The sequence below is a fragment of the Nansenia antarctica genome (assembly GCF_963989245.1).
Source record: "Nansenia antarctica genome assembly, chromosome: 17".
Taxonomy (NCBI): domain Eukaryota; kingdom Metazoa; phylum Chordata; class Actinopteri; order Argentiniformes; family Microstomatidae; genus Nansenia; species Nansenia antarctica.
Genome location: NC_137687.1, coordinates 26556959 through 26571958, shown reverse-complemented (window position 1 = coordinate 26571958; position 15000 = coordinate 26556959). Strand labels below are relative to the sequence as shown.

The following is a 15000-nucleotide window of genomic DNA, read 5'->3' as shown; positions in this document are numbered from 1 at the left end:
ATAGAAACAGAGAACAATAGAAACAGATACACATCGAAACAGAATACAATGTATACACAGGAACAGGTGCTGTAACAATAGAATAGACACACACTATGAATGACCACGCCTGACCTTGGATACAAATCTAGACTTTTTATTTTTATAGTGAATGAAATGGAACGAACCATGACAAGGTTGACCTTTGAGCTCAGATACACACACACACACACACACACACACACACACACACACACACACACACACACACTCACACCCTTCTTTGACTTATGTGCTGGGCCAGGATCCAGGTGTTGATTCGGGATTCCATCCGGTCCGGTCCTAACCCTACATCACAAAAGCATGTTATGAATATTGTGTGCTTCCTGTTTCCTGTGTCCTGTGTCCACACTTACGAAGTTATAAATATACACGACCAGTAGTGTTTCTGTAGTGACTCAGGAGGTAGAGCCGGTGTCTAATGATCAGAAGGTCGGAGGTTCAGCGGTTCGATCCCCTGACCACGTGTAAAGCGCTTTTGGAATAAGGCGCTATATAACTGCAGTCCATTTTAATGTTACCATGCTGTGTTCTCCTGTATGGCCACTAGGGGGCGTTCCCAGGGAACCTGCAGCTGGTCCTGGTGCTGCGGCCCTCGCGGTTCTTCCAGCGAGCCTTGGCCGACATCGGCATCAGAATGCACCGGGACGACTTTAAAATGAAGGTACCGGTAAGCATGCTTCGATGCCTCCTCTCCCTGCGATCTTCATCTTTCTCTGTGTGTGTTTGGGGTGATACAAAGACTGGGAAGAGTGTGGACAGCAGGGGGCGCTGGTGAGGGTAGAAAATAAATCGGAGGACGGGTTCATTGTGATGCATGGAACGGACGCCGTTCCTCATTCCGTCCCGTGCGTTGCGATGAGCCCGTCCTCCGATTTCTACCGCCACCAGCCTCTCTCTGTGTGTCTGACTGTGTGATAGTACCACTTACTAAACTTGTGAGAAACTCACCCTCTCTGTGTGTCTGTAGTCTGGTAAGCATGCCTGACCTCTATTTTGTCCCTCCTATCTTTGACCTAAGACTCTTCAAACTCCCCCTCTCTATGTGTGAATGTGAAATAGAGATCTGATACCAGAACAGTGTTATATGGCATGTAGCATGCATGTGTTGTGGAGTACTAACCATTAAAATGGCGACTGTCTGTTAGAATGTACATTTAGATCGTCAATAGTATCAACACATTGACGACAGTGGCATCAGTCCTTCTGGAGAACCCTTTATTCGCACACACACTCACACACACACACACACACACACACTGAGTCACCCACACACCACGCACACGCACACGCACACCCACACACCCACACCCACACCCACACCCACCCAGAGGTCAGTATTGTTCCCAAAACAAGCATATCTCTGTTGACTGACAATGACGCTGTGTTGAGTCTGGAGACAGTCTGTTGTTCTGAATTCTCTTTCCATCTCTGCTGGCACTTGCAATCAAAGTTTATTATCTTCTTCATTTCTATTGCGTAATCAGTGGCATCTACTGATGCTAACACCTTTTCAGTGCCCGCAGCCACAGTGCCATTTTGCTCCTCCGCCTCCTCGTCAGAACTGAGGTTGAGATCGATCGTCATCTTCAAATTCTGAATCCGAGTTTCTACCATGTATGTAGTCCGAGATCAACGAGTTCATAAATTGTCCACTGTCGATAGTTCTACCGGCTGCTGATATCCTGTTCATAGCGATAGCAAGAGTGTCAGCATCCATCTTGTAAACTTGTAAAGAAACACAAACACAGACATGAAATACTTGCTTTTACTTAGGCCCTTTGCTCCATGCGGAGCATAGGCCATCGACGACGCCCAATTTTGGGCTGTTCGTGCTGTTCCCGTCCAGCTGGTTCCCATCTTCTTTAGTTCCAGTGATCTCAGTGTCTCGCGTCCAAGTGTCTCTGGGCTGACCGTGCTTCCTTTTCCCCTGGGGGTTCCAAGTCAAAGCTTGGCGGGTGACGCTGAAATTTGGTTTTCTTCCGCCCAAGAATCTGTTGGGAAACAGGGTTGCTTTCCACCACGGCTCTTCGTTGCTAATTCGGTCCCGCCATCTCACACCGAATATGCGCCGCAGACAGGTGTTAATGTATGTCTGAATCTTCTGTACCGTCTCCTTCGTCCTCCGCCATGTTTCGCAACGGTAGAGGAGGACGGATTTGACATTTGTGTTGAAGATGCGCAAATTTGTGGCCATTCGAATTCCTTTTGAGGACCAGATGTTTTTCAGCATAACAAATGCTGTTCTTTCCTTTCCTATCCTGAGCTTAACGTCTCGGTCAGTACCCTCCTCTCGGTCAAACACGCTTCCCAGGTTTACAAAGGACTTGACTTCGTTGACAGGCTCTCCGTCTACTGTAACTGGGACATTAGACTTGGTGTTGACTTTCATTAGCTCTGTTTTCTTTCGATTGATCTTGAGCCCTACACCAGGTGATGTTGTTGCTAGACGAGTTGTTTTGTCCTACATCTGGCTATGGTTGTGCGAAAGGAGGGCTAGGTCATCAACAAAACCGAGTCGTCCAGTTGTGTCCACGGCGTCCATTGTATTCCGTTTTTCCTACCTTCAGTGGTGGTCTTCATGATTCAGTCGATCACGAGTAGGAAAAGGAAAGGCGATAGTAGACACCCCTGACGGAGCACTTTTAACATCAACGTCTCTCTATCCACACTGTCGAACGCCTTCTCGTAGTCTATAAAATTCACATAAAGGGAAGAGTTCCACCCAAGCGATTGCTCCACTATAATGCGGAGGCTTGTGATCTGGTCAGCACAGGATCGGTTTCTACGGAAACCCGTTTGTTGATCTCGTAGTTTCGAGTCGACTGCATCTCTCACCCTCTCTAGGAGGATTCTGTTCAAGACTTTGCTTGGTACTGATAGGAGAATGATGCCGCTATAGTTATTACCTTCTCTGAGATCCCTTTTCTTAGGCAGCTTGATGAGAATTCCTTCCTTCCAATCTGACGGGAGGTCTCCGTTCTCCCATATCCTGCTAAAGAGGCTGGGCGGAATTTTGGCAGCTGTCCCAAGGTCAGTTTTGATGGCTTCTGCTGGTACCTCGTCCGGACCGGCAGCTTTTCTTTAGAGACAAGATGTAGGGCTGCAACAACGCATCGATGAAATCGATAAAAATCGATAATGAAATTCGTTGGCGACGAATTCCATTATCGATTCGTCGGGTCTTGTTCCATAACAAACCTACTTCCTGTTGACGCACGCCACGCTGTCTTGCCACGGTGTAGGCATCGCGAATCATAGCGAATCATAGCGAATCATAGCGCTACCTATGGCCGGAAAGGGCAGAACCTATGACCGGAACCGGAAAAGTGGGAAAATCCGGTACCTACACCGGCGCGGCGGCTACATTTAAATCATGCTACTCAAAAGCCTTGAGCGTGAATCTGTCTGCTGTCTGCTGTCTGCTGTCAGGACATGCTAGTGAGTTAGCTAGCAGGGTTAGCTCGCTGCTGCCGCTAGCTGACTGTCACTACACTGCTCGTCCAGCTGTAGTCTGCGTAGCTGTGCTGATAACCAGAGCAGTAACTATGTTTCTATAGAGGAGGGTTACAGCTAACTTCCTATTGTTTTATTATATAAGTACTGCTGGGCTCAGCCCTTCCATGGTCTCCTGCTCTCCATGCAAATGCGTTAGTGTGAGTTCTGGCGAAGCGTCAGCTAAATGACTGTAATGTAATGCGATAGCCAGTGAGTGTTTGCTCGCATTCATGAATTCAATATTGCATGACAAGTGTATTTAGCTAGTTGGCTAACGTCAGTGGTAGAGCAGAGGTGATAAGCTAAAGGCTAGCTAGTGGTAGCCTACCAAGCTACCCGTGAGTTAGAGTGAGGCACTGACTGTAGCCTAGCCTATTGTATGGAGTGAGAGGACACATTGCATTGTTTTGGAGCATATCTGTTTTATAAAAACATTAGTGTCTTGTCTGAAGCCTATATTGCACTTTGGGTTACTGACCTTTACATTAAGCAAAGTTATTACCTAAAACAATGCATGTATTGAGCTAGAGTTCAAATACTTTATTGAAACAATCTACCGCCATAGTCCATGGCCTGTTGTTATACCTATTTGATGTAGCAAAGCCTTTTTTATTTATATTATTTATTATTTTTTATTAATACTTATTCATGTTGCACATGTACTGTATATGTATAGGCCTGGCTGATTTAGAAAACATAAAATAAAATTAGCAAAATAAATCTTTTTTTTGTGTGTATCCGATTAATCGAAAAAATAATCGGCAGATTAATCGATTATCAAAATAATCGTTAGTTGCAGCCCTAACAAGATGGCTTCTTTAATTTCTGCCTTGGATGGTCTTTCACAGTTGATGGGCAGTTTTGTGTTTGAGGGAGGTATGTCAGGCGGAGTTTCAGGGACCGGGGCGATCCAGGATCTCCCTGAAATGTTCCGCCCATCTCATCAGCTGCTCTTCTGTTGTTGTGAGGGAGTTTTACCTTTTAGTCCCTAACAAGTTTGTCAGTTTGTTTAAATTTTCCTGCTAGTTTCTTGGTCATCATGTAAAGTTCTCTCAAATGTCCCTTTCTGACGGCCTCTTCTGCTTGTTTGGCCTTCAACATAGTTTCTTTTGTTATTCTTAACGCTTCTCTTTACTTCTTTATCAGCAGCCATGTACTCTTTCAGCGCTTTAGCCTTCGCCATTCTTGTTCGGCCCCGGTTACGCTTCGCTTTCTTCTGTTTTCTTGATTCGAGTTTCTGTAAGGTGCCTACATGAAATCCACTCCTTGTGTTGTCTTTTCGATTTTCCTAAGATTTCTTCGCAGGTGTCGAGCCACATTTTCTTCGACTGTTGCCAAGATCTGCGCTGTCACCTACAAACAGATCCTGAAGCGTCTCGAATCTGTTAGGAAGGCTGAGCCTGAAGGACCACTTTCGTATCTCTGAGCAGTCCGACGTTATATCTGTTATGCGTGTTGGTTGTGTTGGCATGCTTCTTTAGTCTGAGCTTCCCTGTCATCACAAGCAGATAGATGATGGTCAGATGCAACATCGACTCGCCGCATCACTCGCACATCCTGACACGAGCGACTGAACTCTGGCTGATACAGATATGATCTATCTGATTCTCTCTGATCTCCCTGTCGCCTTGTGCATGCACTTGAGGGGGAAGATGCTACCTCCTATCACCATCTGGTTCAGGGAGCACAGATCTACAAATCGTTCAGTGTATTTAATACACAGTACCGGAAAACTTTTCCACCAGAATGTGACACACATTAATTAATATAAGAATGAATGCATGAATGAGGTGTGTTCCAGTATGTGAGTGGTGTGTTCTGTCCCCCGTGTTCCAACAGATAGTGATGCTGAACTCCCTGTCGGACCTCCACGGCTACGTTGATAAGGCCCAGCTGACCTGCGAACTGGGAGGGAACCTCGAGTACTACCACAGTCAATGGATCCACCACCGCACTGTGAGTCATCACCCCCCCCCCCCCCCCCCCCCCACCGGGCCACCTCGGGTCGCCCAGGGCCCAGAACCATCGTTCGCTGTCTTCAGTACTCATAATGGTCTCCATTTACCTTTAACTGCCAATTGTGTGTGTGTGTGTGTGTGTGTGTGTGTCTCTGTGTCTTTGTGTGTGTGTGTTTGTGTGTGTCTCTCTCTCTGTGTGTGTGTGTGTGTGTGTGTGTGTGTCTCTCTCTGTGTCTATGTGTGTCTCTCTGTGTGTGTGTGTGTATGTGTGTGTGTGTTTCCTCCCAGGCCATTGAGAACTTTGCAGTGACGGTGAAGACTACCGCTCAGCTGCTGCAGAAGTTTGGCACAGACCTGGCAGAGACCGAACTGCCTAACGATGTCGGCTGTACCAAAGACCTGCTGACCACGCACACAGACAGACACGACCAGCTCAAGGTGGGTGTTAGCATTAGCTACCGACCCCCATACACTATAACTGTCTGCTCTGGGTTAGCATGAGGCTAATCTGACCCCCATACACTATAACTGACATGTGAGACTAGCATAACTAGCCTCATTTGAGGGGATTCTTTCGAATTCAGATTCTAATTCTAGAAACACTCATTCTAATTCTAGAATGCTGGACACAAGAAGGTTTTGCGCACGTTTGCGCATGTTGGTGTGTTGGTGTTGTGATATGGAATCCCTTCCTCTCCGTTTCTCCCCCCAGGATGAGCTGAAGCTGGCCATGAAGCAGGGGACCACCCTCCTGGCCTGCATCAGAGAGCAGGCCGCCAAGGCCGCGAGCCACACGCTCAACCCCGACCAGCTGGAGAACCAGACCACGGTGGAGAGGTGGGTGGACAGACGGACCTGCTTCATATCAACCTATAATAATAATAATAATAATAATAATAATAATAATAATGCATTTTATTTGTATTGCACTTTTCATTCAAAACAATCTAAGAGTGCTACAGAGTTTAAAAAAAGAACAGCCTAAAAACATAATAAGTTAAAAACATAAAAACACCAAATAAATCACAAGAATAAACACAGATTCAGCAGTCAAAGGCCTTTTTGAATAAAAAGTCTTAAAAGAGGGAAATCAGTAGACAAGCTGGTTTAATGCGGAATGGAACAGAATGAGGAATGGTGTTAAAAACAGTGTAGTGACAGGGACCCTGTGGGGTGTAGGCGGTGCTCTCTAGTGCTTTCTCAAACTCAGAAGTCGTCGTGGACAATAAATTGTCTTTGGGATGTTCAGTGACAGAAAGCAACACACCTCTTCAGCTCTCTTGTCCTCCGTGCTTGTTTGTTGTGGTTTGTGTCGCAGGGTGATGATGTCAGAGAACACTGTGTTGCATAGGGAGTAAAAAAAAGGGGGAAAAAATCCCTTAAAAGGAAATCAATTGTTTGAAAAATACTGGGAAAAATTAACATTTGTATGAAATGTGACACCTAATTGAATACCCATTCAGAATACATTACTAGTAACATGTTTATTGAAACACCTCCGGACTTCTTCTTCTTCTTTTTTTCTCCCTTTTTTCTTGCCTTGTTTCTTTTCCTTTTCACAGTTTTACCCGTCTGTTTAGGGGTTATGCCAATTTTATTTGCCCTTTGTTTTACTCTTTAAGATGTAGATATGATGCTCTGTTCATGTCTCTGCTGAAACCCAATAAATACTGATACAAAAAAAGAAGCTAATCAATTGTGATTGGACCGTCACAGGTTGCTGGCCCAGTTGGACGAGACGGAGAACGCGTTTGAACAGTTCTGGTCCAAACACCACCTGAAGCTGGAGCAGTGTTTGCAGCTACGACACTTTGAACATGACTTCAGAGAGGTAGGTGCCAGACTGCTAGTCTCCCCACAGCTCCCCTAGAGGAGGGGAGGAAAGGCACCACTCACACGTTTACATTGACAGGAGAACACTTGCACAGCCCTTCCTCTTCACATGAATACGTAGTCTCTCTTCCTCACGCTCTCAAGCTTTTACACAGAGTCTCGTCTTCATCTGTGGTTTACTGGTTTACCGTCGGTTCCCTTTTTTCCCTCTATCTCCCTCTCTCTCTCTATTTATCTATTTCTCTCTCTCATTCTTTCTCTCTCTCTCTCTCTCTCTCTCTCTCTCTTTATATATCTCTCTATTTATCTATTTCTCTCTCTCTCTCTATTTCTCTCGCTCTCTCTTTATCTCTCTCTCTCTATTTATCTATTTTTCTCTCTCTCTCTCTATCTATTTGTCTCTCTCTCTCTAATCCACCACTCTCTCTCTTTCTGTTTTACTTTCTCTCTCTACCCCCCCTCCCCACTCTCTCTCTTTCTACAACCCCCCCTCCCCACTCTTTCTCTCTCTCTCTATTTATCTATTTCTCTCTTTCTCTACCCCCCCCCCCACTCCCTCTCTCTCTCAGGTGAAAGTGTCGTTGGACAGTGTGATGGAGGCTCTAAGCGGCCTATCAGACATCGGTGATTGTGTGACACGTGTGGAGGTGCTGCTGAAGGAGCTGAAGGTCGTCGAGAACAAAGCCAAGGTCATCTGACACACACACACACACACAACATCAGATACACACACACACACACAACATCAGATACACACACACACACACACACACACAACATCAGATACACACACAACATCAGAAGATACACACACACACACACACAACATCAGCTACACACACAACATCAGATACACACACAACATCAGTTTAGTTTAGTTTATTAGTTCATTATGTCGAGGACAATCCAAATACATGAACCATATAAAATACAGTAAAAAAGGCAGCGTTAGCCTAATAGCGTCGGCTAATTTTCAGCTGAAGTCCCCGGCCAGTTGCAACATGTAAGTAACGTCATTAGTTAAAATAAAACATTTCAATATTCTAAGAACACGTCAGAAGATACACACACATCAGATACAAACACAACATCAGAAGATACACACATCAGATACACACACATCAGAAGATACACCCACAACATCAGATACACACACACACACACACACACACACACACAACATCAGATACACACACACACACACACAACATCAGATACACACACACACACACACACACACAACAACTGTCGTTGTTATTAATAATGCTGTTGTTGTTGTTAATAATGTTGTTGTTGTTGTTGTTGTTGTCAGGCGTCGGTGGAGAAGGCCCAGCTCCACGCCCTGCATGGCGACCAGCTGATCCAGAGCGACCACTACGCCCTGGACTCCCTACGGCCCAAGTGTGTGGAGCTCCGCCGCGTCTGCGACGACTTCACCAACGAAGCGCAGAAGAAGAACGACATCCTGACCAAGTCCCTCCAGATACACAAAGGCATAGACAAGGTGAGGCCCCTCCCCCTACACACACCTGGCCATAGACAAGGTGAGGCCCCTCCCCCTACACACACCTGGCCATAGACAAGGTGAGGCCCCTCCCCCTACACACACCTGGCCATAGACAAGGTGAGGCCCCTCCCCCTACACACACCTGGCCATAGACAAGGTGAGGCCCCTCCCCCTACACACACCTGGCCATAGACAAGGTGAGACTCCTCCCTCTACACACACCAGACAAGGTGAGACTCTACACACACCTGGCCATAGACAAGGTGAGGCCCCTCCCCCTACACACACCTAGGGGGTATTCCATCAACGTCACTAATGGAAAATCTCGGAAGACAGAAAACTCCAGCCTTGATAGGCAAATTTCCCCTCCTCCATGTCAGTTGTGACTACAGCAGGTTTGGATTTTAAATCAAACAGTTACTATGAGGTAAAACTATAGATTTAGTCACCTTTTATCATTTTGGGGGGTATTTGTTTACACAGTGGTTTCATGATTTAGAAATTACCATTTTTATACACAGGCCCCTGATTTCATGGCACCATTTTTAATCAATTAACCAATTCAATCAATTAACCAGTTTCTATTCCAAACTGTTGGAGTATGAGCCAAAAGAAGATAAAAATGCTTCAGTGTCCCAATTCTTACAGAGGACACTGTATGTGGTCAAAATAACAGACATTTGTGACATTTTGTTTCTTGTGTAAAGTACATTGTATTTTTTGTACATTGTCTATTTTAATTAGATGAAAAATCATAAAACAACCCTTGATATCATTGGTCAACTCAACTCCTGTGTCTATTGGTTGCAGGTTAACCAATGGTGTGAGTCCGGGGTGTATCTGCTGGCATCCCAAGCTGTGGACAAGTGCCAGTCGCAGGAAGGGGCGGAGTCAGCGCTGCAGGACATTGAGCGGTACCAGGAGACGGCCTATGAGAACCAGCTGTTGGACCTCAAGAACCACCACAACCAGTATGAGATGGTCCTCTCAACTGACGTCAAGGTGTGTGGGACAGGGGGGATTTCAATGGAAATATCCATTCTATGAATTCTATTTCTATGCCCTGTCCTGACCTCTCCACCCGTCTGTCCTGACCTCTCCTCCCCCCTGTCCTGTCCTGTCCTCCCCCCTGTCCTGTCCTCTCCTCCCCCCTGTCCTCTCCTCTCCTCCTCCCTGTCCTGTCCTCTCCTCCCCCCTGTCCTGTCCTGTCCTCTCCTCCCCCCTGTCCTGTCCTCTCCACCTCCCTGTCCTGTCCTCTCCTCCCCCCTGTCCTGTCCTCTCCTCCCCCCTGTCCTGTCCTCTCCACCTCCCTGTCCTGTCCTCTCCACCTCCCTGTCCTGTCCTCTCCTCCCCCCTGTCCTGTCCTCTCCTCCCCCCTGTCCTGTCCTCTCCTCCCCCCTGTCCTGTCCTCTCCACCTCCCTGTCCTGTCCTGTCCTCTCCTCCCCCCTGTCCTGTCCTCTCCTCCCCCCTGTCCTGTCCTCTCCTCCCCCCTGTCCTGTCCTCTCCACCTCCCTGTCCTGTCCTCTCCTCCCCCCTGTCCTGTCCTCTCCACCTCCCTGTCCTGTCCTGTCCTCCCCCCTGTCCTGTCCTCTCCTCCCCCCTGTCCTGTCCTGTCCTCCCCCCTGTCCTGTCCTCTCCTCCCCCCTGTCCTCTCCTCTCCTCCCCCCTGTCCTGTCCTCTCCTCCCCCCTGTCCTGTCCTGTCCTCTCCTCCTCCCTGTCCTGTCCTCTCCTCCCCCCTGTCCTGTCCTCTCCACCTCCCTGTCCTGTCCTCTCCTCCCCCCTGTCCTGTCCTCTCCACCTCCCTGTCCTGTCCTCTCCACCTCCCTGTCCTGTCCTCTCCTCCTCCCTGTCCTGTCCTCCCCCCTGTCCTGTCCTCTCCTCTCCCCTGTCCTGTCCTCTCCTCCTCCCTGTCCTGTCCTCTCCTCCTCCCTGTCCTGTCCTCTCCTCCTCCCTGTCCTGTCCTCTCCTCCTCCCTGTCCTGTCCTCTCCTCCTCCCTGTCCTGTCCTCTCCTCCTCCCTGTCCTGTCCTCTCCTCCTCCCTGTCCTGTCCTCTCCACCTCCCTGTCCTGTCCTCTCCTCCCCCCTGTCCTGTCCTCTTCACCCCCCTGTCCTGTCCTCTCCACCTCCCTGTCCTGTCCTCTCCACCTCCCTGTCCTGTCCTCTCCTCCCCCCTGTCCTGTCCTCTCCACCTCCCTGTCCTGTCCTCTCCTCCCCCCTGTCCTGTCCTCTCCTCCCCCCTGTCCTGTCCTCTCCTCCCCCCTGTCCTGTCCTCTCCTCCCCCCTGTCCTGTCCTCTCCTCCCCCCTGACCTCTCCTCCCCCCTGTCCTGTCCTCTCCACCTCCCTGTCCTGTCCTCTCCGTCCCCCTGTCCTGTCCTCTCCTCCCCCCTGTCCTGTCCTCTCCACCTCCCTGTCCTGTCCTCTCCGTCCCCCTGTCCTGTCCTCTCCTCCCCCCTGTCCTGTCCTCTCCTCCCCCCTGTCCTGTCCTCTCCTCCTCCCTGTCCTGTCCCCTCCTCCCCCCTGTCCTGTCCTCTCCACCTCCCTGTCCTGTCCTCTCCATCCCCCTGTCCTGTCCTCTCCTCCCCCCTGTCCTGTCCTCTCCTCCCCCCTGTCCTGTCCTCTCCTCCTCCCTGTCCTGTCCTCTCCACCTCCCTGTCCTGTCCTGTCCTCCCCCCTGTCCTGTCCTCTCCTCCCCCCTGTCCTGTCCTCTCCTCCTCCCTGTCCTGTCCTCTCCACCTCCCTGTCCTGTCCTCTCCACCCCCCTGTCCTGTCCTCTCCTCCCCCCTGACCTCTCCTCCCCCCTGTCCTGTCCTCTCCACCTCCCTGTCCTGTCCTCTCCGTCCCCCTGTCCTGTCCTCTCCTCCCCCCTGTCCTGTCCTCTCCACCTCCCTGTCCTGTCCTCTCCTCCCCCCTGTCCTGTCCTCTCCTCCCCCCTGTCCTGTCCTGTCCTCTCCTCCCCCCTGTCCTGTCCTGTCCTCTCCTCCCCCCTGTCCTGTCCTCTCCTCCCCCCTGTCCTGTCCTCTCCTCCCCCCTGTCCTGTCCTCTCCTCCCCCCTGTCCTGTCCTCTCCTCCCCCCTGTCCTGACCTCTCCACCTCCCTGTCCTGTCCTCTCCACCTCCTCTGTCCTGTCCTCTCCACCTCCCTGTCCTGTCCTCTCCACCTCCCTGTCCTGTCCTCTCCTCCCCCCTGTCCTGTCCTCTCCTCCACCCCTGTCCTGACCTCTCCACCCCCCTGTCCTGTCCTCTCCGTCCCCCTGTCCTGTCCTCTCCTCCCCCCTGTCCTCTCCTCTCCTCCCCCCTGTCCTGACCTCTCCACCCCCCTGTCCTGTCCTCTCCGTCCCCCTGTCCTGACCTCTCCACCCCGCTGTCCTGCAGGCCAACGTGCAGAAGACCTTGAAGAGGCTGGAGGACGTCCAGGAGATGTTCGAGAAGAGACACGTCAGCCTGAAGAAGCTGTCCACCAAACAGGCCCGCCCCGTCCAGCCCGTGGCCCCCCGCCCCGAGTCCTCCCCCAAACGCCAGGCCCCCAAAAACCCCAGGACCACCGGCCCCGCCCCACGTGAGTCACCTGACACATGAACCTGTCACAGGCCCAATCCCAACACACCCCTTTGCCCCTACAGTTTAGCCCTACCTCTCCGTTTCGCACGTTCACGCGTAGGGGTAGGGTGTCCCGATACTTCTTGTTGGGATAGAGGGGTAGGGCGACTTTGACTTGGCCCTCCAAACTGAGTTTTTTCAGAAACTCAAAATCGCTGAAATGAAATGATAAATCTCCCAGAATGCCTTTATTTGAGGACTTGTTTGATCGAAACGTATAAGTTGTAAATGAATCGCGAGCGTCCAAGCTTTTCGATGACACTACTGATGACGTATCAGGGTCTGAAGGGTTGTCCCGTTTCATAGGGGAAGATTTAAACCACCACCCCTTGTAACTCTGTTCCCTGGGGCAAGTTGAAAAGCGAGGGGCACTCGAAAAAGAGGGGTAGGGGTAAAAATAAGAATTGGGATTGGGCCGTAATCGACCTTCCTGTCAGGGGAGGCTGGTGGAGTTGGAACCGGAGGACGGGCTCATTGTAATGCGCACACACGCACACGCACACGCACACACACACACACACACGCAGGTACACTAATTAATCGTTTAATGACCGCAACCAAGGTCGGTGGAATTTGTTGTTGGTACAGATAGAAAAGCTCAATACAGCCGTGTCAATTACATCAAACATACACACATTACACATGACCACTATCACAATGGACACAATGAGCACGTTCTCCGATTTCTACCTCCACCTGCTTCATATGCTCTGCGTACTCTATACACACAGAGTAGCACACAAAGGCACATTATGAACCGTCAAGATCCCCCATATCAAATGTCTCTCATATGCCTCCATGTACAGTACACATCGCCAACGCCTCGACATACATTCTAGTACCGGTCGCGTGGATTACCTGTGTGTGGATTACCTGAGGGGTTTAATTTTAATCTCTTCTTCTTCTCTCTCCTTCTCTCTCCTTCTCTCTTCTCTCTTCTTCTCTCTCCTTCTATCTTCTTCTCTCTTCTCCTCTCTCATTCTCTCTTCTTCTCTCTCCTTCTCTCTTCTCTCTTCTTCTCTCTCCTTCTATCTTCTTCTCTCTTCTCCTCTCTCCTTCTCTCTTCTCTCTCCTTCTCTCTTCTTCTCTCTTCTTCTCTCTCCTTCTCTCTCCTTCTCTCTTCTCTCTTCTTCTCTCTCCTTCTCTCTTCTTCTCTCTCCTTCTCTCTTCTTCTCTCTCCTTCTCTCTTCTCTCTCCTTCTCTCTCCTTCTCTCTTCTTCTCTCTCCTTCTCTCTTCTCTCTCCTTCTCTCTTCTTCTCTCTCCTTCTCTCTCCTTCTCTCTCCTTCTCTCTTCTCCTCTCTCCTTCTCTCTTCTTCTCTCTCCTTCTCTCTTCTCCTCTCTCCTTCTCTCTTCTTCTCTCTCCTTCTCTCTTCTTCTCTCTACTTCTCTCTCCTCCTCTCTCCTCTCCTTCTCTCTCCTTCTCTCTTCTTCTCTCTCCTTCTCTCTTCTCCTCTCTCCTCCTCTCTCCTCCTCTCTCCTTCTCTCTCCTTCTCTCTTCTCCTCTCTCCTCCTCTCTCCTTCTCTCTCCTTCTCTCTCCTCCTCTCTCCTTCTCTCTCCTTCTCTCTTCTTCTCTCTACTTCTCTCTCCTCCTCTCTCCTTCTCTCTTCTCCTCTCTTCTCTCCTTCTCTCTCCTTCTCTCTCCTTCTCTCTTCTTCTCTCTCCTTCTCTCTCATTCTCTCTTCTCCTCTCTCCTCCTCTCTCCTCCTCTCTCCTTCTCTCTCCTTCTCTCTCCTTCTCTCTTCTCCTCTCTCCTCCTCTCTCCTTCTCTCTCCTTCTCTCTTCTCCTCCTCTCTTCTCTCTCCTCCTCTCTCCTTCTCTCTCCTCCTCTCTTCTCCTCTCTTCTCCTCTCTTCTCCTCTCTTCTTCTCTCTCCTCTCTTCTCCTCTCTTCTTCTCTCTTCTTCTCTTCTCCTCTCTTCTTCTCTTCTCCTCTCTCCTTCTCTCTTCTCCTCTCCTCTCTTCTCCTCTCTTCTCCTCTCTTCTTCTCTCTTCTTCTCTCTTCTCCTCTCTCCTTCTCTCTTCTCCTCTCTTCTCCTCTCTTCTTCTCTCTTTTCCTCTCTTCTCCTCTCTCCTTCTCTCTTCTCCTCTCTCCTTCTGTGGTTTCTTCTCCCCATTCCCAGCGCCCGCGCGGCGGGCGTCAGAGACCTCAGCCAGCTCCGCCAGGCCGCCTAGCGACGCGGAGCTAGCCAAGCGGAAGAACATCCGCAAGGCCAAGGGAGGCATCAAGGTATACCCGCCTCACCGTCGCCACGGCAACCTCAGGGCAACGTCAGGCTCTCAGTCAATTTTACATACCACGTAAATATGTGGTTGGATAAACAAAAAAATGACACACACACGCACATGTGTACACGCACACACACACACAGTGCGCACGCACGCACACAGAGGTAGATATTGGGGGAGGCTGTTGGAGGTAGATACTGGGGGAGGCTGGTGGACACACACTCCACACACACATACATTTCATGCAAACACCTTCCTCTTACTCAGACAGACTAGTGTTGCTTCCTGTTACAGTACGGTATCTGTCTCTGGGATGATGGTCAGGCTGTGTGGAGGCGGG

At 49.8% G+C, this 15000-nt stretch overlaps 1 protein-coding gene across 1 annotated transcript in view; it reads left to right on the top strand.

The window, feature by feature from the left end:
- The window catches only part of mcf2l2 (MCF.2 cell line derived transforming sequence-like 2), a gene marked incomplete at its 3' end in the record, with an annotated part of 171482 nt that overhangs the window by 69236 nt on the left and 87246 nt on the right, over window positions 1-15000 (top strand). The window contains exons 5-14 of the mRNA XM_080547791.1: window positions 590-709; window positions 5377-5493; window positions 5784-5933; window positions 6208-6332; window positions 7212-7326; window positions 7898-8017; window positions 8641-8832; window positions 9646-9837; window positions 12210-12393; window positions 14555-14661. Of these exons, the coding sequence (XP_080403917.1) occupies window positions 590-709; window positions 5377-5493; window positions 5784-5933; window positions 6208-6332; window positions 7212-7326; window positions 7898-8017; window positions 8641-8832; window positions 9646-9837; window positions 12210-12393; window positions 14555-14661 (1422 nt within the window). The remainder of the gene's footprint in view (window positions 1-589; window positions 710-5376; window positions 5494-5783; window positions 5934-6207; window positions 6333-7211; window positions 7327-7897; window positions 8018-8640; window positions 8833-9645; window positions 9838-12209; window positions 12394-14554; window positions 14662-15000) is intronic.